Below are 24,816 nucleotides of genomic sequence, written 5' to 3' on the forward strand. Positions count from 1 at the left end.
CCGCCAGAGAACCGCGGAGGGAGTGGGAGGGGAGGCCCGCCCGCAGGCTCCGGAAAGCCCTGCGCCGGGCCAAGCAAGTGGGAAGGCTCAGTGATGGCTGAGCCGGGCGGAGCTGCCGGGACCTGGGAAAATGGAGGCAGCCCCGGGGTGGTGAGTGGCCTGGTGATGCAGGCGGGAGCCCGGTGGGCGTCAGCCCCCCAAACAGGGCTGGTCCAGGGGTCACTCACAGGGTTGTGCCAGGTCAGGCGCTCACTCTCTGCCTCTGGTTTGCCGCCTTCCCCTCTCTCGGCCGCTGCCGCCTCGGGCTGTTCAGTCGTGGCGCGGCTCGGGCGCTCCCAGGAATCTTCTTTAATGCCCAGTATTTTTCTTTTTATGACTGGCTTAGCATGCTGCTTAGCGTATTCAATTCTGTTTTGTAACATACCCAGCTGTTCCAAGGGCTTGTTGTTAGGTGCTTAAATCAAAACCCAGAGAAACCACAAGTCTGCACGAGCAAACGTAAGTGACAGGGCCACCTCCTGAAGCAAGAGCACCTGATGAATCCCCCTCACACTCTGCATTAGTGGGGTGATAAGGCACAATAAAAGCATGATCAATTATACTCTTATAGTTTATAATCTGCTTTTAACATAGGTGAGCTAATTTTATCATCAGATTAGCACTATGCAAAAGGTATTTTTATTTCCATTTTTCACATCAAAATTATATGCTTAGAGGCATTTCTGTACTTGTTTAATGTCACACAGTTTCTAAGCAGCGGTGCTAGGATTTGAACCCAGGGTTAGGAGAAACCTGTGTTCTTGTTACCAGGTCACAGTGGCACAGCTGCTCTCTTTTGCACAGAGGGCTGGCTTGGACTGCAAGCTCTCTGTTGAAGTGTGTGAATATTGACTCAGGGTGCTTCAGCTTTGCTGGCAGGCTTGTTTCACCCAGAAGCAATGACCACTTCAAAGGCTGTGATTATGATTTTCTGTGTCTGATCACAGTTGGTCAGTCTTCAGGTCCCTTTACAGTGCACATTGGGGTCTCTAAATGTGCTGTTGCTTCAGAAGGCTGTCCTCATATTCAGCTTAGGTGCTTTCTTTGTGTAGACTTGCTGTGATCTGAGGCTCTGATTTATTTTATTTATTTATTTTTTTCTTTTGTCTTTTTGTGACCGGTAAGGGGATCGCAACCCTTGGCTTGGTGCCGTCCACACAGCACCCAGCCAGTGAGCGCACCGGCCATTCCTATATAGGATCCGAACCCGCGGCGTGAGTGCCAGTGCGCTCCCAAGCGCTGCACCCTCCCGAGTGCGCCACGGGCCGGCCCTGAGGCTCTGATTTAAGCATGCTATCACACCCCCATGGAACAACAGGTTGTTACAAACTGACACTTAAATGTCTTTTGAATTGTTTCTTAGCCATTGTTTCTAGGACCCCTAAGGCAGCCTGTTATCAATGCACATTTCTTTCTCCACACCCAACTCCAAAGACAGTGGTTGAAGCTTGGCCATGTTATTTTTTTCCACTATTTTCAGCTTCTTTTTAACACCTGTCAGGGTGCCTGGTTAGTTTCACAGGTTGCAGAACAATTGGGTTTGAAAAACTCTAGCTGTGAAATATGGTTCCACATTATGGTGTAAAGCAAGATTAACCTGATACTGCCATTATGCAACCAATATAAGGCACTCTTCAGGAGTAGGAGATGTCATGGAAGCATCTACATTTTGAAAAATACAATGTTGGTTCAAATATGAGCTGTGTGATCTTGGGAAAGTGACTAAACCTCTCTTAGTTTTCTTATCTATAAAATGTCCTTTTATTTTTACTGTGAAGATAAAACCAGCTAATGCATGTGCCTGGGTCAGAAAAAAACACTTCAAGGAACATCACTCAAAGCCAAGTCCTGTTTTGGGAATCATATCAAGCAGCTGCTGATTGCTGTTTTATCCACCCATCTCATGGAGAACATCTTTTGGGGAAACCCAGGGTGGAGAGAGGACTCAAGAGAGAGCAAAATGACAATAGTCCTCAAGGCCTGAAAAAGATATTTCTAACTATTGAAGCAAGTTCTTTGATTTCTGTGATTCCAGGCTGTCAGCCCCCAAGCTTTAAACCATGGCTGCTACAAGCAATGTGACAGAAATCATTTTCTTGGGATTTTCTCAGAACCAGGATGTGCAGAAGGTCATTTCTGCAATGTTTCTCCTCATGTACACAGCCATTGTGCTGGGCAATGGCCTCATTGTGGTGACCATCACGGCCAGCAAAGGGCTCGCCTCCCCCATGTATTTCTTCCTCAGCTTCTTGTCCTTTGTGGAGATCTGTTACTGTTCTGTCACAGCCCCCAAGCTCATTTTTGACTCTTTTATTGAGAAGAAAGTCATTTCCCTCAAGGGCTGCATCACGCAGATATTTTTCCTCCATTTCTTTGGTGGCACTGAGATCTTTCTCCTGACTGTGATGGCCTATGACTGCTATGTGGCTATCTGCAAGCCCCTGCATTATACAACCATCATGAACCAGCGAGTGTGTGGTTTCTTGGTGGGGGCGGCATGGGGTGGGGGCTTGTTGCATTCTGTTGGGCAGACCTTCCTCATTTTCCAGCTACCCTTCTGTGGCCCTAATATCATTGACCACTATTTCTGTGATGTGCACCCTGTGCTGAAGCTGGCCTGCTCAGACACCTTCCTCATTGGCCTGCTAATCATCATCAATGGTGGCTCCATCTCAGTGGTCAGCTTCACGGTGCTACTTTCTTCCTACCTGGTCATCCTGCACTCCCTGAGGAGCCAGACCTGGGAAGGGCGGTGTAAGGCCCTCTCCACCTGCGCCTCTCATGTGACAGTTGTGGGCCTGTTCTTCATCCCCTGCTCCTTTGTCTACATGCGGCCCTGTGTCACCCTCCCTGCAGACAAGACAGTCGCTGTATTTTACACAGTGGTCACACCTCTCTTAAACCCTGTCATTTACTCCTTCAGGAATGCTGAAGTGAAAAGCGCCATGAGGAGACTCATGGAGAGGAATGTGATCTGAGATGAAAAATAGATAATTTGTTTAGATAAAATAGGGGGAGTAGGGGATGGGAAATCTGGCACCTAAGATGTCATTCTGCCTCTACCTTACCTGATAGAGTGGCCTTGGGCCAGTCACCTTCTTTCTTGAAATCTCTGTTTCTTTGTTTTTATGAGATTGGATAGGATTGAAGGGGTGTCTAGGATGGAGTGGAGTAAGAAGGGTCTTCAAGTGCTGCATTTCCACATATGACAGTGGCCTTGAGGCAGAGGGTGGGTCTGGAGAGAATGAACTCTTCCAGAAAGCCAGGTCAGTCTGGGAATGGTGAAAAGGGAGGTGGGACAGAAGGACTGTCTCAGGGAACAGCAGTCATATGTCCTTTGGGTTTGGAGAGCCTGAGTCTTTGGTTTTGAGAGGTGAAAAGTTAGGGAGGGAAGTAGTGGTCACTCAGATGCTTAGAAATTCTATTGACCTGACATACGGAGGATTTGCCCAGTGGGTCAGAGGAGGATTTAGTCACCGGAACAGCAGGTGTGAACTCTTGTCCAGAGATTCACATAAGCTCATGCTAGCATTAGGCTCAGGTTTCTAAAGAATCAATTGGAACCACAGATTTTAAGTGATTTGAAAGCGCTAGACAATGATATCCACTCTATAGGCACAGATTTTATTTTCTATGTATCACTAACATTTTATCTCTAAAAGTCTCTTCTGTTCATCTTGTCTGCCGTCTTTTCCCTGTGTTCCCTCCAGTTGTCTGATCTGTTAGTTTTCTCTTAGCCTCTTGGCTTCTCATGCTGCTCAACCAATGTAACAAATCACCCAGCACCCCCTCTCTCACACCACAAAATCGCCTTGTTCTCTGCTTTCGTGAGCACTCTGCTCCTGTGCGTTCTTCACTTCGGAGCTTCCTGTTGAGTACGGTAAGGGTTTAACTGCTGTTGGGCCTTCACTGCTGCCCTATAATATTTTAACTATCTTTTTTTGAGTCTTATTTCTTGCAGTCACCAGACCAGAAGAATGTACCTAGAACCCTAACCCTGCCCCTCATTCTCAGCAGATAAATTTTCTTCCACATTTCCAGACTAATCAACCTAAAGCATTTCTTTGGCTTTATCACTCCCCTCGTCAGAAATTTTTGGTGACTGCCCATTGCCCTCTGAACCAACTATAAACTCCTGCTTGATGTAAAATACCCTCAAGGGATGACCGCCTTTTAATGTTCAACTTTTGTTTTCAATGACACTCCGTTAGAGCTTACTGTTTTCTGAAAATCCCCTTGTGCCTTTCACCTGTAATATTTTCCTCATCTCTGCCTGTTAATGTCCTGCCCACTCTCCAAGACCCAGCTGACATGCTGCCACCTTTAGGAAGCTTCCATGATTATCCGATCTGGATATTTCCTTTTCCTGCTTTGAACTCCCACACCATTCAGAAGGAATCCTTTAAGGCTTTTCCTACCTTTATTTTAGTGTTTATTTCCCTTCATTAGGCTGTCACTCTTTTGATAATATGGCTTTAATTTTTCTCATCTTTGTATCTTGCTCTAAATGGCATATAGTAATACAATAAATATTTGGACAATTAAATTTCTGGAAGTCATTAGTAGTTCAGATTGTAAGTAAGCAGTGGTTTTTATATCTCTATTTTCATCTCATTTATCTAAGTAATATACCAATGTTACATCACTTAAGACAAACCAATAATCACTCCTTATATTGTTTCTGAGAATATTTATATATAAATGAGTGAGCATATTTTACAATTAACAGGAAGATTTTTATATATTTTAGATCATTTGATTATAAGACATTTCAACGAGATAGGTATGATGCCCTGTTCTATAGATGAAGAGATGGAGACTTGGAGAGGTCAATGTCTTGATCAAGGTCACACAGTCAGTTACCCATAGAGCCTGAATTCAAACTCAGGTCTGCCGGGTTTCTAAGCCCATGCTCTTCTCTGTGCCCTCCTCTGCTTCTCTTTAAAAGTCCCCAGAACATAAATATATGTAAGTCTGTGAATTTCAAATCTGAGGGCTGACAATCTCCTTATCATTGGGTAATTTTCTCTGGAATTCCTTCAGATTAAATGAAAAGTGTTTTTAAAACTATAACTTGGAATGCCTTTCAGGTGTTCACAGGTATTCCTGGGTCCACAAGTATCCAGTGGCTGGGATGCCAGATCTGGAAGTGGAGGGCAGAAGAGCAGGAAGATAGGATGCTTCTGTCAGCTCATGCTCCTTGGATCTCATGAGGACAAAACCTGGGTCTTGAGCTACAAGAGTGATCTAAAGCATGGGATCAAAACTCCACGTGTTCACTGAGCCGCTGTGACAGGGGAGGGAGAGATTCCAGCTCGCTGCACAGCCCAGGAGTAATGGATCCCAGTGCACTGGGCTCTGGCACCAGCCTCCCTTCCTGTCCCCAGAGAGCCAGTCCCCCTCACTGCCTCCCTCTCAGAGGGGCTGACAGTCTCAAGTTTTGCAGCTCCTTTCCTGCCAAGCACTGTGTGGCCTGAGAGGCTCAAAAGCCAGGTTAATGGCTGCTCTCCAAGCCCTTGGGGGTGTACCTGGGGTTCCATAAGCTGTTGGAGAAACAAGGGTGTTTGTCCCTGGCTGGCTGGGCTGACCAGACTTGACCTCAGCAACTAGGTCTCTCCAAACCCTGATTTGGTGCCTTTCTTTTTACCAGCTACTTCAATCCAAAGTTTGAGTCTGCAAACTCCCTACTCACTGCTCCCCACCCTCCCCCCAAAACAACAAAAAAACTCCATGTGTTTTTCAATACAAGATGTGTTTCAATGACATTCTTGAGAATACCATTCAGATCAGAAAATGGGAAATAAGAGGCAAAAGACTAACATAAATGGAGCGTCCACCAATTGAGTTTCTTAACATTTAGTTCTCAGGACAGCACTGCCTCATTCTTATTTTGCAGTTGGGGAAACTGCAGGTCAAGGATTGTTCCAAAGTCCCTGATGTTTCTTCTGCACCAGTTGTTTGGGAGCTGTGACTAAGAGTCCAGAATTCTGCAGGTACTCAGTGATGGGGGCTGGAGAAGAGCAGGAGAGGATAGGAGGGAACTGAGCAGATAATCACAGCTGATTATATTCTTAAAAATCTGTTTTATATAAAATTTACTTTGAGAAAAGTTATTCAAATCCTAAAAACAAGTTTATAAAACACTATAATACACTATGCTTAGACTCTTTCTTGATTGGTCATAACCAAGTCACTCACGGTGTGGTTACTGCATGGCAGATGTTAGGAAATGACCTCCATTTTCAGAAGGAGAAGCAGAGCCAAGGCTTCTTCTAAAATTCAAGTCCTAGAGAGTCAGGCAAGAACTTCTTCAATGAGAGTTAAGGCAAGTGTCAGGAAATGTAGCATACCCAATCCAGGTGAACTCCTTCAAACTTGGGATGTGGACTCAGCCAGCTCTGAAATAGCCTCACTTCTTGAGATGCTGCTGCTATTGCATCTTCTATTATGATTGCAAACTGTGCCATAGACTTGTAGCATTCAGAGTTTTCATCGTACATATTTTAAAATTTGTGACATATATAGAACTAGAAGTTCTGTGCTTTGATTGTTTATGTGAGTGGTTAATGTCAAAAGAACTTAGGCAGAAGTTATATTATTCCTAAGTTATTCTGAGAATTTTAGATGCCAAGCTTTTTTTTTTTTTTTTTTTTTTTTTACCTGTCTGGAAAGTCATCTTCAGAGACACCTTCCTGGTTCCCTTATTTCTTATCTTTGTTCAGCATCCACATCCAGTGGTATTTCTGGGAAGCAGGGATATTAGATAGATGGAAATAGGGCTTCTTTTGGAAAAGTCTGAAAAATGGATGTTGAGATGGAATACGATAAGTGGTTATCACCAGATGAATCTTCTGGAAATGGTGGCTTTCTCATGGGTGAAAACCTACTTTGGTAATCACACACACTTAGAGCTGGTGTAGTTATTACATGCAAGATCTATTGTGGAAGGTATTATTGCCCCTGTTTGACATGAAGATTTTCCTCAGAGAATTTTGACTAAAATTATAGAGTAGTTAGTTAGAATGGGGATTTGAACTATCAACTGTCTGATTCTGGAAGTCATACTCTTTTTATTACCTTATATTTGCAACCATCAGGGAGTCTAGTCCACACCTTCTTTATAGACAGTAAAAACTCTTAAAAAGCTTTAGTGCACCTGAAAGTCAGTTGGATTTCCAATCTTTATTCAATATAAAATCTCAAATATCCTTTTTAAAATATGAATTTGGTGAATTTTGGTTATCAAGTAATATTGATATTGAAACTTTAGGTTGTTCATAATCTTCTCTCATCATTTTTTATTTTCTTCAGAATTGTAGCAATGCCCTATTTCCTTCTCAATATTAAAATTTTGTGCTCTCTCACTTTTTTTCTTGAGCAGTATATTTAGGGATTTATTAGTTTTGTTGATCTTTTCAAAGGACCGTTGTTTGGTTTTGTCTAAAATTTTTTCTGGTTTTGTTTTCTATGTGATTAATTTCTGTTATTTTTCCTCCCTTCTAGTTGTGTTTAAATTTGCTCTTTTTTTAATCTCCTAAAAAAAATTAGCTCATTGATTTTAGACCTTACTTCCTTTCTAATATAAGAATTTAAAACTATGAAAGCTTTTCCTTTAAGAACAGGAACTAGACAAGGATGCCCACTCTCACCACTCCTATTCAACATAGTGTTGGAAGTACTAGCCAGAGCAATCAGAGAAGAGAAGGAAATAAAGGGCATCCAGATTGGAAAAGATGAAGTCAAACTGTCCCTGTTTGCAGATGACATGATCCTATATATCGAACAGCCTAAAACCTCTACAAAAAAACTGTTGGAATTGATAAATGATTTCAGCACAGCAGGATACAAAATCAACAAACACAAATCAGTAGCATTTCTTTTCTCCAATAGTGAACATGCAGAACGAGAAATCAAGAAAGCCTGCCCATTTACAATAGCCACCAAAAAAATAAAATACTTAGGAATTGAGTTAACCAAGGAGGTGAAAAATCTCTATAATGATAACTACAAACCACTGCTGAGAGAAATTAGAGAGGATACAAGAAGATGGAAAGATATCCCATGGTCTTGGATTGGAAGAATCAACATAGTGAAAATGTCCATACTACCCAAAGTGATATACAAATTCAATGCAATCCCCATCAAAATTCCAAAGACATTTTTCTCAGAAATGGAAAGAACTATCCAGACATTTATATGGAATAATAAAAGACCACACATAGCCAAAGCAATGCTGAGCAAAAAAGTAAAGCTGGAGGCATAACACTACCTGACTTTAAACTATACAACAAAGCTATAATAACCAAAACAGTATGGTACTGGCATAAAAACAGACACACTGATCAATGGAATAGTATAGAGAATCCAGAAATCAACCTACACACTTACTGCCATCTGATCTTTGACAAAGACACCAACCCATTCACTGGGGAAGGGACTGCCTCTTCAGCAAATGGTGCTGGGATAACTGGATATCCATATGCAGGAGAATGAAACTAGACCCATACCTCTCACCATATACTAAAATCAACTCAAAATGGATTAAGGATTTAAATATACACCTTGAAACAATAAAACTTCTTAAAGAAAACATAGGAGAAACACTTCAGGAAATAGGACTGGACACAAACTTCATGAATACAACCCCAAAAGCATGGGCAACCAAAGGAAAAAATAAACAAATGGGATTATATCAAACTAAAAAGCTTCTGCACAGCAAAAGAAACAATTAACAGAGTTAAAAGACAACCAACAGAGTGGGAGAAAATATTTGCAAAATATACATCTGACAAAGGATTAATATCCAGAATATATAAGGAACTCAAACAACTTTACAAGAAGAAAACAAGCAACCCAATTAAAATATGGGCAAAAGAGCTAAGTAGGCATTTCTCTAAGGAAGATATACAAATGGCCAACAGACATATGAAAAACTGCTCAACATCACTCAGCATCTGGGAAATGCAAATCAAAACCACACTGAGATACCATCTAACCCCAGTTAGGGTGGCTAAAATCCAAAAGACTCTGAACAATAAATGCTGGCGAGGTTGCAGAGAAAAAGGAACTTTCATACATTGTTGGTGGGACTGCAAAATGGTGCAGCCTCTATGGAAAATGGTATGGAGGTTCCTCAAACAATTGCAGATAGATCTACCATATGACCCAGCTATCCCACTGCTGGGAATCTACCCCGAGGAATGGAAATCATCAAGTTGAAGGTATACCTGTTCCCCAATGTTCATTGCAGCACTCTTTACAATAGCCAAGAGTTGGAACCAGCCCAAATGTCCATCATCAGATGAGTGGATACGGAAAATGTGGTACATCTACACAATGGAATACTACTCAGCTATAAAAACGAATGAAATACTGCCATTTGCAACAACATGGATGGACCTTGAGAGAATTATATTAAGTGAAACAAGTCAGGCACAGAAAGAGAAATACCACATGTTCTCACTTATTGGTGGGAGCTAAAAATTAATATATAAATTCACACACACACACATACAAAAAAAAAAACCGGGGGGGGGGGGAAGAAGATATAACAACCACAATTACTTGAAGTTGATACGACAAGCAAACAGAAAGGACATTGTTGGGGGGGAGGGAGGAGAGGGAGGAGGGAGGGAGGTTTTGGTAAGGGGCAACAATAATCAACCACAATGTATATTGACAAAATAAAATTTAAAAAAATAAAAAATAAATAATAAATAATAAAACTATAAACTTTCTTTAAGCAATGCTTTAACTGCATGCCACAAAATTTCACATGTATTTTCATTATTATTCATTTAAAATATATTCAAATTTCTTAATGATTTCTTCCCTAAGGGATTATTTAGAAGTGTGTTGTTTAATTTCCAGATAATTGAGGTTTTTCTTTGATATCTTGTTGTTATTGAGTCCTAATTTAATCCAGAGAAAATACTGAATAATATCATTGTGGTCAGAGAACATACTGAATAATGTCATTCCTTTTACTTTTACTGAAACTTGTTTCATAGCTCAACAAAAGGTCTATCTTAGTGAATGTACAATGTGTACTTGAAAGGAACGTGTGTTCTTCAGTTTAAAGGTATATTGCTCCATAGACATCAATTAGGTCAAGGTGGTTTATATGTTGTCGGGGTCTTCTGTTTCTACCGATTTTTTGGATCTAATCATACTCCCACTTCCTGAGGCTGTGGAGTTAATCTCTCCAACTATGGTTATGGAATTGTGTATTGATTTCTTTAAGTCTCAGAAAGAAAAAACTGCAGATGAGGAAATGGCATCCCAGAGAAGTTAAGCCACTTGTTGGAGGTTAGATACCTAACAAATGGAGAGTCATCCTTTAATCACTGACTCCTCATTCCATGCTTTTAAGCACCATATTATACCATCCCTTGTTTGTCTTACTGACCTCACAGGGTGAAACCACTTTATAAAGTATGGTGTTAATGTAAAGTGGTAGTCAAGGGGCTGGGTTAGTTCAAACTTGTCCCTACTACTTAGGAAAAAAACAGATAACTTCATGTTTAACACCAGCTTATTTCCCCAAATAGAGGGCAAAAACCCCATGCCCTGTATATATAGTAGCTACTTATTACCTACAAGCTGAATGAATGAGTTTGAGATGACACAGTATAGGAGTCTAAAACAACGATAAAAACAGCAGCTTTCTCCCAACTCATAGCCCAGAAACAAACAAACAAACAAACCCAGTGATAATCTCAGCCTCAAAAGTTTCTCTGAACTACTAAATTGATCTGACAAAGGGTATGGCTTTCTCCACGGCCCATTCCTCTAATTGGGATACAATGCCCCTGGGGTCTCATTTGCAAACCTCAAGATACTTTTTCTAAAACTCCACGTGCTATGACTTCCAAAGCAGAAGTGCTCAAGTCTGGTGATGGTTTTGGCTGAGGTGATACCATATGAGCTTCCTTGAACTCTCTGTGCTTAAAAGTTCGCTGCAACCCTCCAGTTTTTGGCCAGACTCCTGCCTTGGGCTGCTCACCTGAGGAGGGTGGAGCTCACTAAGGTCAGTTCTCATGTAGCTTGGTCTTTTGGGGACTCCGTCTAGAATAAACCCGAACCAACTAAAGATCTCTATGGAAAACAGATGTCCTCATTTGTTTTGCCATCCTCTGTTCTGTTCCCCACACCCAGATGGAAGTCCCACTTCATCTGAGTGTATCTCAGGGTCCTGCCTTTAAATGTATCCCATGGGAGTTTTATATCTGGGTTGATTTTTCCCCCTATATTCCAGTGGCATCCCTGGAATTCTTCTCCTTGGCCATTTTCTTTGCTCACCCGTTAGCTGCTGAGGACATGTACTCTTTGGGTGATCAGGTGCTCCCACTTCCCTGGTCAAGAGGGCTGTATAGTGATTAAGAGAATGGCCCTAAAGCCCTGTTCACTGGCTTGCATTTCCAGGTGTAACCCCTATTGGTGTGTGAACCTGACCCTATCACTCATTAGCTCTAATGCTCACTTTCCTCATCTGAAAAATAGGAACAGTAGCTTCCTCAAAGTGGTGTTAAATGAACTGAGATGAGGCATTTAAAGTGCTCTGCACAAGGCCTGGCATCCAGCAAGTGCTCAATAAATGCCAGCAAATGTTTTACTGCTATGGTTACTATTCCCCCTACTTGTAGAGGTGTTAAAGTTCAGAGAGTGCTTTCCCACGTTTTATTATTTAGAGGCTCACTAGATGAATGCCTGGGCCATAGCTGGGGGCTGGGGGAGGCATAGGACAGTGGGGAAGGATGTGTGCTTAGAGTGGAGGGGTCAGTGTTTAAAGACCAGGTAAAGTTCCCCGGAATTTTCCATGGGCTTCCCTGGTGTGTGGTCTCAGATGCCATATTAAACTTTTCGGAAATTAGAGCAATCCCAAAGTGTATTTTCACTGAAGTACGGTCTTGGAACACCTTCCACAAAGCCCAGCCCACCAAGCAAGGTGCTGTTTTACGTAAATGAGTCCTTTGCATACCTGAAGCTTAAAAGACTCTTAGAAGACTTTCTACACTTTAATCTTTTAAAACAGAAATGTTTCTTAAGTGCATGACAAATTTCCTTTACTTTTCAAGACAGAGCACATCTGAAAAACTGGTGAGAGATCAAATTCGGTGTAATGTGACTCTCAACCTCAACCAGCTCTCAGGCAAAGTAGTGGAATCAGTAAAGATGTCAAGCTACTTTCTTGATTTCCAGTTATCCTTAAATTCATCAAATACTGGCTCATCATTAAATTCATCAATATCAGTGAAATTAATTTCTCTGGTGCATTTCTACTTTTCCAGCTTAGAATCAGAGCACTTAGTCCAACCCTCATTCTACATAGATGGGGAAACAGAGCACCAAGGAGAGGGAGGGTGTTGTTTGAGGTCACCCAACTGAGTGACAGAGTTGGGATAAAGCCTAGGTCTTTTGGCTCCCAGATCAGTGCCCTTTACAAGGCATCATGCTGCCTCCTCCAGACAAAGTCAAGTCCATTGAGCATCTCTCTGAAGATTTTCAGTAGCGTGAGACTGGAGAAAGTAGAAGGGTGTGGCAAAGGAGCATTGGTTTTAGAATCAGGCAGACTTGGTCTTAATTCCTGTTATGGGACTTGTTATCTGTGACCTTGAGCAAGTCACTTAAATAAACTTAAGCTTCTTGAGCTTCCTTTTTTCATCTGTATAGTGTGAATATTATTAGTTATCTTAAAGGGTTGTGATGAGTGTGAACTAGGATAACATGTAAAGCTCATGTTCCCCCTTATCCTTGGGGGATCTGTTCTAAGATCTCAGTGGATGCCTGAAACTGCAGATAGTATTGAACCCTATATGTACTATGTTTTTTCCTATACATACTATGATAAAGTTTAATTTATAAGCTAGTCATAGTAAGAGATTAACAATAACTAATAATAGAACAATTATACAATATGCCAGCATCACTTCTCTTGCACTTTGGGCCATTATTAAGTCAAATAAGGGTTCCTTGAACACAAGCACTGTGATATTGTGACAGGCCATCTAGTAACTGAGATGGCTACTAGGTGACTGACTAAAGGGTGGGTAGCCTAGATGGAAATGCTGGACAAAGGGAAGATTCACATACCAGACAGAATGGCGTGGGACAGAGTGAGATTTCATCACGCTACCCAGAATGTTGCACAATTTAAAACTCATGAGCGGTTTATTTCTGGAATTTTTTATTTAATATTTCAGACCTTGGTTGACCATGGGGAACTGAAACTGTGCAATGCTAAACCACAGATAAAGGAGGACTACTGTATTCAGTCTTGTACAGGTCCTCACAGACTATGAGGTCCGAGGGGCTGTCTATGGCTTAAGAATGGTGTGAGGAATTTGGAGAGAAGTAGAGAGGAGGAAACCAGGACTGAAATGAGGGCTCAGATGAGAGGCTGAAGGTGTTGGAAGATGTTTAGGCTGGAGAAGGGTAGTCCGGGTTGGCAGTTAATGATCATCTTTGTTTTATCACTATCTTCTGTAATTCCTTGAAAAGCAAATGATGCTGTCTTCATACTGTATTGAAATTCTATCTGGATCCTAAGAAACATCCAAGCCTTCCTCCTCAGGCTTTCCAATTTAAGGAATTACTATTAAGGAAGTTTGTCCAGAGATTTACAGAGCAGGTAAATTTTCATTTACCATAGCATGAAATTGGGAGTAACTTAAAAGCTCATAAATAGAGAAATGATCAATAAACTATGGCACTTTTAAATAATGTGCCATTAAAAATATCTTTTGAAGAATATCACCTTGTGGAAATGCTTAGATGAAGGGTTAAGAGAAAAATGCTTAATATAAAACTATGTATACACTTGATTCAAAGTTTGTAAGAAATTTTTGCATAAAAGGAAACAACTGAAAGAAATTTACCACAATATTAGTACCTTCTATTTCCTCATTATATTTTTCTTTAAAGGTAATTCAGTTTTAATTTATTTTCCTCACTTTTTCTTCATGATCCAGATATTTTAAAATGCAAAGAAAATTAACTTTCTATGATATGTTAGGGACTGGCACTAAAAAGTGTTCAGGCTGCAAATGAGTTATACAAATAAAAATATCAAATGGAGGTCCAGTTATCAAAATGAAAGAACTCAACATATTAAAAGTTCACATTTGTACAGAGCACATAAGAAAGTTGGCTTGCTAACCAACCACTGTGATTTCAAAGGACTATTGCAGAGGTTTGAAGAAAATAGATTAGTTAATTTACAAAGAGATTAAAGGACTTGAAACAAGTATTAAAAAGAAAGTTGTGCCTTTATTAGAATGATATTAGGCTTTATATATGTCAATCTGGCAATCAAATTATTATTATATATTTTTAATAAGAAATGACACTAAAGAACTGCAATATTGGTCAAAACAGTCTTATCTTTTCTTTTAAAGCAAAAAACAGAATGCAAGTAATCAGAAAGCACTAGCAGGCATCCGTTAATTGAAGATACTAGCTTCTTAGTTCCGAAAGCACTTACAAAGAATAACTCTGGGAGTGGGGCTGGGGGGGGAAGTAATTCATAATAACTGGAATCCCATGAATCTTTATGCCAAGTCTCATGAGGCTATTTTTTGAATTTATCCTTTACTTGGTCACTTTCCACCCCCCTCCCAAACATGACCGTTTTTCTTTGACTTTTTTCTCCTCAAAGTATAAAAAGTATGAAATATAAACAAGCTCCTACATTGCCCACTTAGAAGTGTACAAATCAAGCATTCTAAAGCTTACCCACACACCGATAAATCCCTCAAATCCCATATAATTCAGTAATATGCAAAATATCAGGGCAAAGAAAGAACCAAAACCCACTTTTTGTTACACATGAGATTCACATATTCAATCTAAAGATAAACAGTTAATCATTTTGGCTCCTTTCTACATCTGTTTGTTGTTATGCTTATTAAAATATTCCTGTATAATTATGTTTGCTCTTACTATTACAAATCAGGTTTAAGACCTCAAAACCAGCCAGCCAGATGAAACAGGTAATTAGAAAGATTACCTCTTTCCCACCTCCCTAACCCCAATAATTATGAAGTCAATTTTATGACATGACTCCGAACACTGGATTGTGATGACAAATGCTCGGTTCAATTTCTTCATAATCTTTTTTGGTGTGGCATACTTGGTAGAAATCAGGCATGGAAGCCAGCATCGATCCTCCAAACCAAACTGTATATCGCTGCATGCGGTGTGTAATGACTTGTACATCAACAGCTTTTGGCTTCAATCTACTGCCGCTCAATTCCTCACTTAATTTCAGCCTGGTATGTACAGTTCTTTTCAAATCTCCTTGCAAGCGAGGTCCAAAGTGCCTGAACATGGATGAACCTCCAGAGAGGACAATATTCTTGTAGAGAAGATGTCTGACATTAATAGGACAGTTCTGAATCACTTCATCTACAACTTCTGGGATAGGCTGTGTAAAGTCTGGGTTAGCAAACTCTGGATGGAAAAAGATTTCAGGTCCCCCAAATCTCTCATAACCAACATCAATGGAAAATTCTTTCTTTGAGATGGCATTGATTCCAGTATACTGTTTAATCCACTTTGACCCATCTGTGTCATACTTGCTAAATTCTTTTGCTAAATCTGGGCAGACATAATAATAGTCCTCCTTCACTGCCTTAGCAGTTTCCAGGGATTGCTCTGGAGGGGTTCCTACTACTTGGTCTCTGAGATGTTGCTGAATAAAATATATCTCGTCCTGCAATTGGAATGTGTTTAATACAGCTGCCAATCACATACCTTTCAGCCACAGGAATGACATGAGTGACACCGTCTCCACTGTCTATTACAGTATCAGTCAACGACCATTCTCCTGCTTGTCTTGAGGTCCAGGGTGTAGATAAGGCAAGAACAGCCTGCCCAGCAATGTATAAGCCTGGAACATTGAAGGACTCAAACATTATGTCCGCAGTAAATCCAATATTTTCTGGAGTATTCGGTGGAGGTTCAGTCAAAAGAAAATAATGATCTTCAGGTTCTGCTCTTAAATATTTAAAGATCACCTGCTCCCTAAACCTTTCCATCAAGTCCCAATCTTCAACTATATGATGGCAGATTGGCCACTTTGTTGCATATGTGGGTTTTTGTGGTGCTTCATCATCAACAAAGAAGTCTAGGTCATCGACACCTTTCATCACCCTCTTTCGAGCTGGATTTCCCACTTCTGCTGACTCCTTAATAGCAATACAGGAAGGGATGATAAACTGTGGTTCTGTATTTCCAGCAAATCCCAGTTTTGTATACCTGGTGCCACAGTCCACCACACATGCCGGTAACCTTCCCACCATCTTTCCTCCTCACCCGCTGGCACCACTGCCACAGTGCTTGGTGCTGGTAGAGGCCAGAGGCTGATGCCCTCAGGCGGCCTTCCTGGGAAGCCAAGATGGCCACCTAGGCCAATGTCATGGTCGGGCCCACGTTTCTTGCTAGAATATCTGTAATGAGTATGAATGAACTTGGGTAAATTGCTTAATCTCTCTGAGCCTTTACATTCTTTGTCTTTAAAATGGGGATAAGAACAGTAAATACACAATGTATTGAGGATTAAATAATATGAACTACATTGTTTATTTTATAATACAAATCATAAAAGTGAAAATTATAAATTATTATTATTTTCTTTGGGAGAGTCTGAGTCAGAATAGAATCTCTTGAAAGAAAGAGACGATGGAATAGTTCTTGGCTTGGATCACCCAAGTGTGTTGTTGTCTCATCTTTATCCTTAGAGGGCTTGGCTTTAAGAGCAGGTGGGGCCTAGACTACCTTGCACATTAGGTATCCCTAGTTTTGAGATTCTTTGTATTTGAGATTTAGTAAAAATGTTTTGAAATACGTAGAAATTAAAAAAAAAAAGACAAAACAAAACTTGGAAATATATCCTATAGCATTGCTCTTATAAACCATTCTCCCACGTAAGTCTGACATACAACCATTGAGATCTAGTAGAAGCTGATATTTACTGAGCACCTACTAAGTGCCAGGCACTGTACTAAATGCTTTTACATCATCTCTCAGCAGCCTCACAACAACCATCCTAGGTGATACGTGTTGTTATTGTCTCCATTTTACATATGAGGACATATGTGAAATGTCCTTATATGTAAAGGAGAGGACATTTTGTACTGAGTTTCTGAGAGGTCAAGTTACTTGCCCAATGCCGTTAATCTAGGGAGTGGCAGATCTAGTCTCATGGAACCCGGCTCCAGAGTCTGGACTTTACAGACTGTGATGCTGCCTCCAAGAACAGTTTTCCGAGGATGGCCAGTAAACCAGCTGTGCAATCCCAGGCAGGAATTTGGTCCTTGTCGATTCTTTTTGGAGTGTTACATAAGAGCAGATACAAACAATGTGCATGTCCTACACTTGCTGTAAGACTAAATAAAAACAAAATGTTGTAGAATTTCATGCAATAATGATGAGGAGATTTGCCTGCTGCCTAAGTCTTTTTTGGGTATTCACAGTGACTATATTATTTTTGTTCTAGCGTTTTTCAGTGACTGAAATTGGAAGGCTATTTTCAGGGCTATCTCTCAGTTCTATTCTGTGGGTAAATGGAACCATCTAATCAAACCATTTTCAGTTTTAGAAGTGTGTAGAAAAAGAATTTTGTGGTAAAATACATATATTTTCAGTTGAGAATATCTGGGAGAGGGAAGATACTTAATAATCCTAGGCAGAATATCCCAGGAGATGACAATTATTTCCTTGTTCCTGTTTGTCATTGCCATTGCTTATTGTTCCCTGATTTCATCTGCATCTTAATTTGGCTTCTCTGAGTGTAAACCCTTAGTGCCAACTGCTGTGGTCTATTTATGCCCCAGGCATTTTATTCTTCCCCTCAGTCTTCTGTGAGCCCCATTCCAGGACCCTAACTCTCCTGGAGATGCAGGGACTGGAGCTTATCTAAGAGCTTATAATACATGATGGAGGATCTCCTTTACTTTCCTGCTATTAACAAATGTCATTTGATTTGTTTTTTTGCAACCACAATAATGAAATGTGACAAAAGCAGTGCTCAGACACAGTCCTGTGGGATTTCACTTTCTTTGTCCCTTCTCTCTACCAGCCTGCCCTTGATGATAAACTCTTAATTACAACCCACCATCCTTCAGTTTTGCTGATGTACTTGTGGTAGAACTCATTGAAGTTTCCCAAGTTTATTGACTGATATGCCAAGAAGAGAAGGCCTGAGGCCCAGCTTCCTAGGGTCCATATCTCTCTCTCTTTTTGTTTAAAATTTCATTTTATCCTTAAAACATCCCTGTTGGGAAAGTCTTTTGACACAGTGCTAGGTATTTAGGAGGCAGTGAACAATTTTTTGTAGAATTTAATACAATTACAGTTGGCTTTTTATATTCTTGGGTTCCACAGCCATGGATTCAACCACCATGGATCAAAAATGTTTGAAAAACACAATAAAAAATAACATAAATAAAAATAGAGTATAACAATTACTTACACAGTATTTACATTGTATTAGATATTATGAGTAATCTAGGGATGATTTAAAGTGTATGGGAGGATGTGTGTAGGTTATATGCAAATACTACACCATTTTATATAAGTGACTTGGGCATCTGCAGATTTTAGGATATGCAAGGGGCTCTGGAACCAACCCTCCATGGATACCAAGGGATGAATGTATTTATTTTATAATAATTTATGCACAAATTACTTAGAATCTGAGACAGTTGTTTATTCATTCACTTACGCATTTCATATGTTCATTCATTTGTTTAACATGCTTTTATTTTCTCAGGTCTGTCTCTGATCTAGATTTATTCTGATACTACACATCTAGGGTAAACATTTGCATGGAAACTCACAATTTCTATATAACGTGATGCTTTCCACATAGTATATTTTAGCTGTAGTATAAAGTGAGAGTTAGTTGTGACTGTGTGTGAACTTGAGAAAATAATTCTGTGAGTTGTAGATCCTGCCTGTGTAAAATGAGGGAATAAATAATATGCATTTCCCAAGGTGGTCGCATAGATTTGAACTAATATGTGCAATAACCTTAGCTTGTGTCAGGCACATATTAGTGCTCAGTAAATATTAGCTCAATGAAATAAGAGGATGTGTAGTTGTAAAGTCCTATAAATGTATATGTTATTATTATTGTATTTGATCCCTTATAGCTGTTACTCATTCATTCAGTTATTTAAATCAAGAAATATTAATCAAGCACCTACGATGCACCAGGCAGTGTTCTGAGGATGCCTCAGAGAACAAAACGAAGAACCTGCCTCATGGAGCTGGTATTCTGATGGGGGGAGGCAGATGATAAAATACACATATAATAAATTAATCATATATTATGTCCAAAAGAGATATGTAGCATGGAAAGAAGAAAAATCAGAGCAAGGCAAGGAGGATTGGGAGCACTGAGAGGTTGTAATTTTAATTCGGTGGTCAAATAGACTCTTTGAAAAAGCAATATTTGCACAAAGACTTGAGGGAGTATATCAGTAGATATCTCGGGGAAGAATATTCCAGGCAGAAGGAAAAACCAGTGCGAAGACCCCAAGATGGCAGCATGTGTTTGATAGATATTAAGGAGGCAGTGTGCTTGAAAAGGAGTGAACAAAGAGGAGAGTGAGAGATGATGAGGTTAGAGAAGCAATGTTGTTTTTTCATGTGTGGTTATACAGTTTTCCCAGAACCATTTATTGAAGAGACTTTCCTTTCTCCATTGTGTGTTCATGGCATTTTTGTCAAAATCAATTGACCATAAGTGAATGGATTTATTTCTGGGCTCTCTGTTCTGTTTCATTGGTCCATGTATCTGTCTTTATGCCAGTACCATTCTGTTTTTATCACTATAGCTTAATGTTATATATTTTCTCTTTTTTAAAATTTGCTATTTTTAAATGAGATATAATTAAATTTAAATTTAAATTTTATTAGTTATACATATCCATGGAGTACAAAGTTGACCATCACAACTTGTGCCCAAGATGCAATCGACAGATTAATACTATCAGTATACCCATTACAATAGTATATTTTGAAATCAGATAATGTGATGATTCTTGGCTTGTTCATGATTGCCTTGGCTCTTTGGGGTCCTTAATGGTTCCATATAAATTTTAGGATTTTTTTTATCTGTAAAAAATGTCATTGGAATTTTGATGGGGATTGCATTGTATCTGTAGATCTCTTTGGGTAGTACTGACTCTTTAACAGTATTAATTCTTCCAATCCATGAAGATGGGATGTCTTTCCATATACTTGTGTCTTTTCGATTTCTTTCATCAATGTTTTGTAGTTTTCAGTGTATGGATCTTTCAACTTCTAGGTTAAATTTATTCCTAATTATTTTATTATTTTTGTAGCTATTATAAAGGGGATTGTTTTCTTAATTTTTTTTCAGATAGTTTGTTACTGTATAGAAATGCTACTGATATTTGCATGCTTTTTTGTATCTTGCAACTTTACTGAATTTGTTAGTTCTAACAACTTTTTGGTGGAGTCTTTAGAGTTTCTATATATAAGATCATGCCACCTGTGAAAAGAGAAAATTTAACTTCTTCCTTTCTAATTTGGATGGTTTTTAGTTCTTTCTCTTGCCTAATTGCTTTGGCTAGCAGTTTCAGTATGATGTTGAACAGAAGTACCAAGAGTGGGCATCCTCATCTTTTTCTTGAGCTAGAGCAAAAGCTCTCAATTTTTCACCATTGAATTTGTTAATAGCTGTGGGCTTGTCATGTATGGCCTTTATTGTTTTAAGGTACATTCCTTCTATACCTAATTTGTTGAGAGTTTTTATCATAAGAGGATACAGAATTTTGTCAAATGCTTTTTATGCATCTGTTGAGATGATCATATGGTTTTTGTTCTTCATTATATTAATGAGGTATTTGACATTTATTGATTTGCCTATATTGAACCCATCCTTGTATCTCAGAAATAAATCCCACTTGATCATGGTGAATGATCCTTTTAATGGGCTATTGAATTTTATTTTCTAGAATTTCATCGAGGATTTTCACATCTATGTTCCTCAAGAATATTGGCCTGAATTTTTTTTTGTTTTATTCCAGTGTCCTTGTCTGGCTTTGGTGTCAGGGTAATGCTGGCCTCATAAAATGGATTTGGAAGAGTTTGGGGAAGATCAATTTTCTGGAAGAATTCAAGAAGGATTGGTTTTTTCTTTCTTTCTTTCTTTCTTTCTTTCTTTCTTTCTTTCTTTCTTTCTTTCTTTCTTTCTCTCTCTCTCTCTCTCTCTCTCTCTCTCTCTCTCTCTCTCTCTCTCTTTCTTTCTGTCTCTCTCTCTCTTTCTTTCTTTCTTTCTTTTTTTGGTTATGAATATTCATGGGGTACAAAGCTGACTGTTACCACTCAAGCCCAAGATGTGATGGCCAGATCAATACTGTCAGCATGCCCATTATTTAAATGTTTGGTAGAATTCAGTAGTGAAGTGATCAGTTCTTGGGTTTTTCTTTGATGAGAGATTTATTATTACTGATTCAACCTCCTTACTAATTACTAGTCTGTTCAGATTGTCTATTTCTTCATGATTAAGTCTTGGCAGGTTGTATGTGTTTAGGAATTTATCTATTTCTTCTAGGTTATCTAATTTGTTGGAGTATAAATATTTATAGTAGTCTCTTATGATCTTTTGTATTTTTGTGCAATGTGTCCTCTTTCATTTCTGATTTTTATCTGAGTCTTCTGTCTTTTTTATAATTTAAAAAATAATTTCAATCTTCATGTTGATTTCTAGTTTTGATTCTTTTCCTGATTTTGTTGAATTGTTTCTCTATAATTTATTGATGCTTGCTGAGCTTCCTAAAGAAATTATATTGAATTCTCTGTCAAGCTGTTCATGTATTTCCATTTTGGGGGGGTCAGCAACTTGGAAATTATTGTTTTCATAATGTTATGTCTCTTTGTTCTTCACGTTTCTCATTGCTTCTAAGTTTATGTCTATGTACTTCATGAACAGTCATCTCTTCCAGATTTTATGAGCTAGTTTTAGTGTGGAAACACCTTGCCCTGAAGGGAATGGGTGTTAAGAATCTTGCTGGGTGGGTGCAGTGGTTCTGGCATCAGTGGGATGCAGCTGTGTAGTCTCTGGACATCTCTGTCAGCTGAGGTCAGTGTTGATGCAGATTGCAGTAATCCTCAATGGCCAATGCTGTAGATGTCTGCAGTGGTAGTGAGGGTAGTTGAGATCTTTTGTGGCAATGGCTGCTAAAGACTTCTTTTTCTCCCCCTGTGAAAATTGCAGCTGTGGGGCATCCTTCTTGGCACTGAGTCTGGCTTGTGTGCCCCTTCTTGGTTGTGGTGGCACAGATGTCTGAGGAGTGGCACCTGGAAGCAGCCAGGAAGCTGAGGACTACAGCATGGGCATGCATGGAGGACTGCGGCTCTGGGATTTGTGGTGGTAGTGGCACTGGTGTCTGGGGTGCAGGCATTTCTGCTGCCACATTGATAACAGTATACAAGACGTGGGTGCTTATGAAGCAGCCATGGAGCTGAGAATAGGAGCATAGATGTTTGCAGAGTTACAGTGTCTCGGAGGTGGGGTGGAGACTAACTCTCCACGGTGGCTGTTCTGGTGCCGAGAATGTGGGCATGCTTGGAGATACTTTGGCTCCAGGGCCTGCAGTGCAAACTAGCTCACTCTGGGAATGGCCCCAATGTCTGAGAGTGTGTGGGTGCAGTGCAGCCACAGAGCCTGGGTCTGGAGTGTGGGCACTTCAGGAGTAGCTGTGGCTCAGGAGTCAGGATATACATGTGGTTGGGAGAGGTGGTGGCTCCTTTCCTGAGGTGGCTCTACAGCATCTTGTTCTTGGGAGGGGAGAGGTGTGAAGCCATGTCCCCCTCTCTGGGGTTTCCTGGTGGGAATGGCAGCTGGTTACCTTAGTGGCAAAAGATGCTGGTGTCCTCTGTGGAGTATGCTCCTGGGGACCACAATTGTTCCCACCACGTGGCTGATACTAATAGCCTCCACCTTTCTTTGTTTCTTGTTGGCTCTTGGCAGTTCAAGTATGCCAGTCTCACCAACAATTCTTCCTTTGTACTTATTATCCATTTTTTTTCTTCACTGTGTTGCTGCAGATTCTTCAATGGGCCCTTGAGCCCTCTCAGGGCTATTTTGATTTGTGGGCAGCTGTCTCTCTCTCTCTCTCTTTCTATTTTTTTTTTTTTTGGGGGGGGGAATGAGGGCTGGTATCTCCTAGTTCATTATCTTGGTGATGTCTCAGGAAATTTGTGTCTTTACAGAGCCAGCCACACTGTCACTGTTCCAGGTAGAGAATCCATGGATGCCAAGAACAATGTGACTGAGTTTGTTTTATTTGGCCTTTTCCAGAGCAGGGAGATGCAGTATGCATGCTTTGTGGTATTCTCCCTCTTCCATGTGCTCACCGTCCTGGGTAATCTTCTGGTCATCACCACCATCAATGCCAGCAAGACTCTGAATTGTCCCATGTATTTCTTCCTCAGCCACCTGTCTTTTGTCAACATGTGTTATCCATCTGCCACTACATCCAAGATGATTGCTGACACTTTTATGGAGCACAAGATCATCTCCTTCAATGGCTGCATGACTCAGCTCTTTTCTGCTCACTTTCTTTGGTGGCACTGAGATCTTCCTCCTCACAGCCATGGCCTATGACCATTACGTGGCCATCTGTAGGCCCCTGCACTACACACGCATCATGGATCGGTGGAAATGTGGTTTGCTGGTGGGGGCCTCCTGGGTAGCTGGCTTCCTGCATTCCCTTCTGCAGACCCTTCTCACAGGGTCTGAGATAGACAACTTCTTCTGTGGTGTTCATCCCCTGCTGAAGTTGGCCTGTGCAGACACCTATGTGGTAGGGCTCATGGTGGTGGCCAACAGTGGCCTGATCTCTTTAGTCTCCTTTCTCATTCTTATCATTTCCTACGTGGTCATCTTACTGAACCTGAGAAGCCGGTCATTGGAGGGCCGGCACAAGGCACTCTTGGCATGTGGTTCACACATCATCACGGTCCTTTTGGTCCTCGTGCCCCCCATGTTCATGTACATTCGTCCCTCCACCACCCTGGCTGCACACAAACTTGTCATCCTCTTTAACATTGTGATGCCCCCTTTGCTCAACCCTCTCATCTACACATTAAGGAACAATGAGGTGAAAAGTGCCATGAGAAAGCTGTTAATGATCAAGGGAAGTTTAGGAGAGAAGTGACATTCCAGAGAATCTCAATCCTGCATGGATATTGGGGGACTTCCCATCCTGTAGCATCAAGCACAGGCTTTTTATCTTCAGTTTGATGCTTGTAATGACAACTGACCTAGCTCTTTTCATTTTAATAAAATATTCTTTCAACCTTTCATTCATTATTTATTGAGTGTCTGCAATGAATGGGGTGCTGGAAATACAAATAAAAGTAAGGTGTCATCTTTACTCTCAAGAAGGTTACAGTCCAGGAGACTCTTAATGTAATATTTAAGAGCTCGTTCAGGAGTTTTGTGAGAGCCTGTGAATGAGGGAGTCTGTTGGATGTCCAGGTTTCTCATGTATGCACTGGATAAAAGCACTACATAATTTCTCTATGTTGGCTAATGCGGTGCTCAATGAAACTCATTTTCTTCTCTGTTATGATATTTAAGCCACTTTACTCTTATGCCTTCACATCATGTTCTAAGCAGGCAGATGAATAAATAAATAAATGTGGAGAGGATAAGCGATTCACCCAAAGTCACACAATTAGTCCAGAGCAGTGTGGGCATAATAACCCAGGGCCCTAAGTCTGCTTTCAGTGCTTTTC

The 24,816-nt window shown here is 40.3% G+C and overlaps 1 protein-coding gene and 2 pseudogenes across 1 annotated transcript; 2 read left to right on the plus strand and 1 right to left on the minus strand.

Annotated features, from left to right (window-relative positions):
* Positions 1 to 2,099: 2,099 nt before the first annotated feature.
* LOC134376344 (olfactory receptor 4X1-like) lies at positions 2,100 to 3,017 on the plus strand. Its single transcript, XM_063094929.1, has one exon. It carries the CDS (start codon positions 2,100 to 2,102, stop codon positions 3,015 to 3,017), a length of 918 nt encoding a protein of 305 aa, XP_062950999.1.
* A 12,071-nt stretch (positions 3,018 to 15,088) lies between these two features.
* Positions 15,089 to 16,340, minus strand: LOC134375660 (actin-related protein 3-like; annotated as a pseudogene).
* A 6,983-nt stretch (positions 16,341 to 23,323) lies between these two features.
* LOC134374868 (olfactory receptor 4S1-like) lies at positions 23,324 to 24,233 on the plus strand (annotated as a pseudogene).
* The last annotated feature ends 583 nt before the right edge of the window (positions 24,234 to 24,816 follow it).

Source organism: Cynocephalus volans, chromosome 4 (assembly GCF_027409185.1).
Source record: "Cynocephalus volans isolate mCynVol1 chromosome 4, mCynVol1.pri, whole genome shotgun sequence".
Classification (NCBI taxonomy): domain Eukaryota; kingdom Metazoa; phylum Chordata; class Mammalia; order Dermoptera; family Cynocephalidae; genus Cynocephalus; species Cynocephalus volans.

Bases quoted from the DNA above. Each gene is read 5' to 3' on its own strand.
- LOC134376344 (XM_063094929.1), top strand. From the start codon at position 2,100: ATGGCTGCTACAAGCAATGTGACAGAAATCATTTTCTTGGGATTTTCT.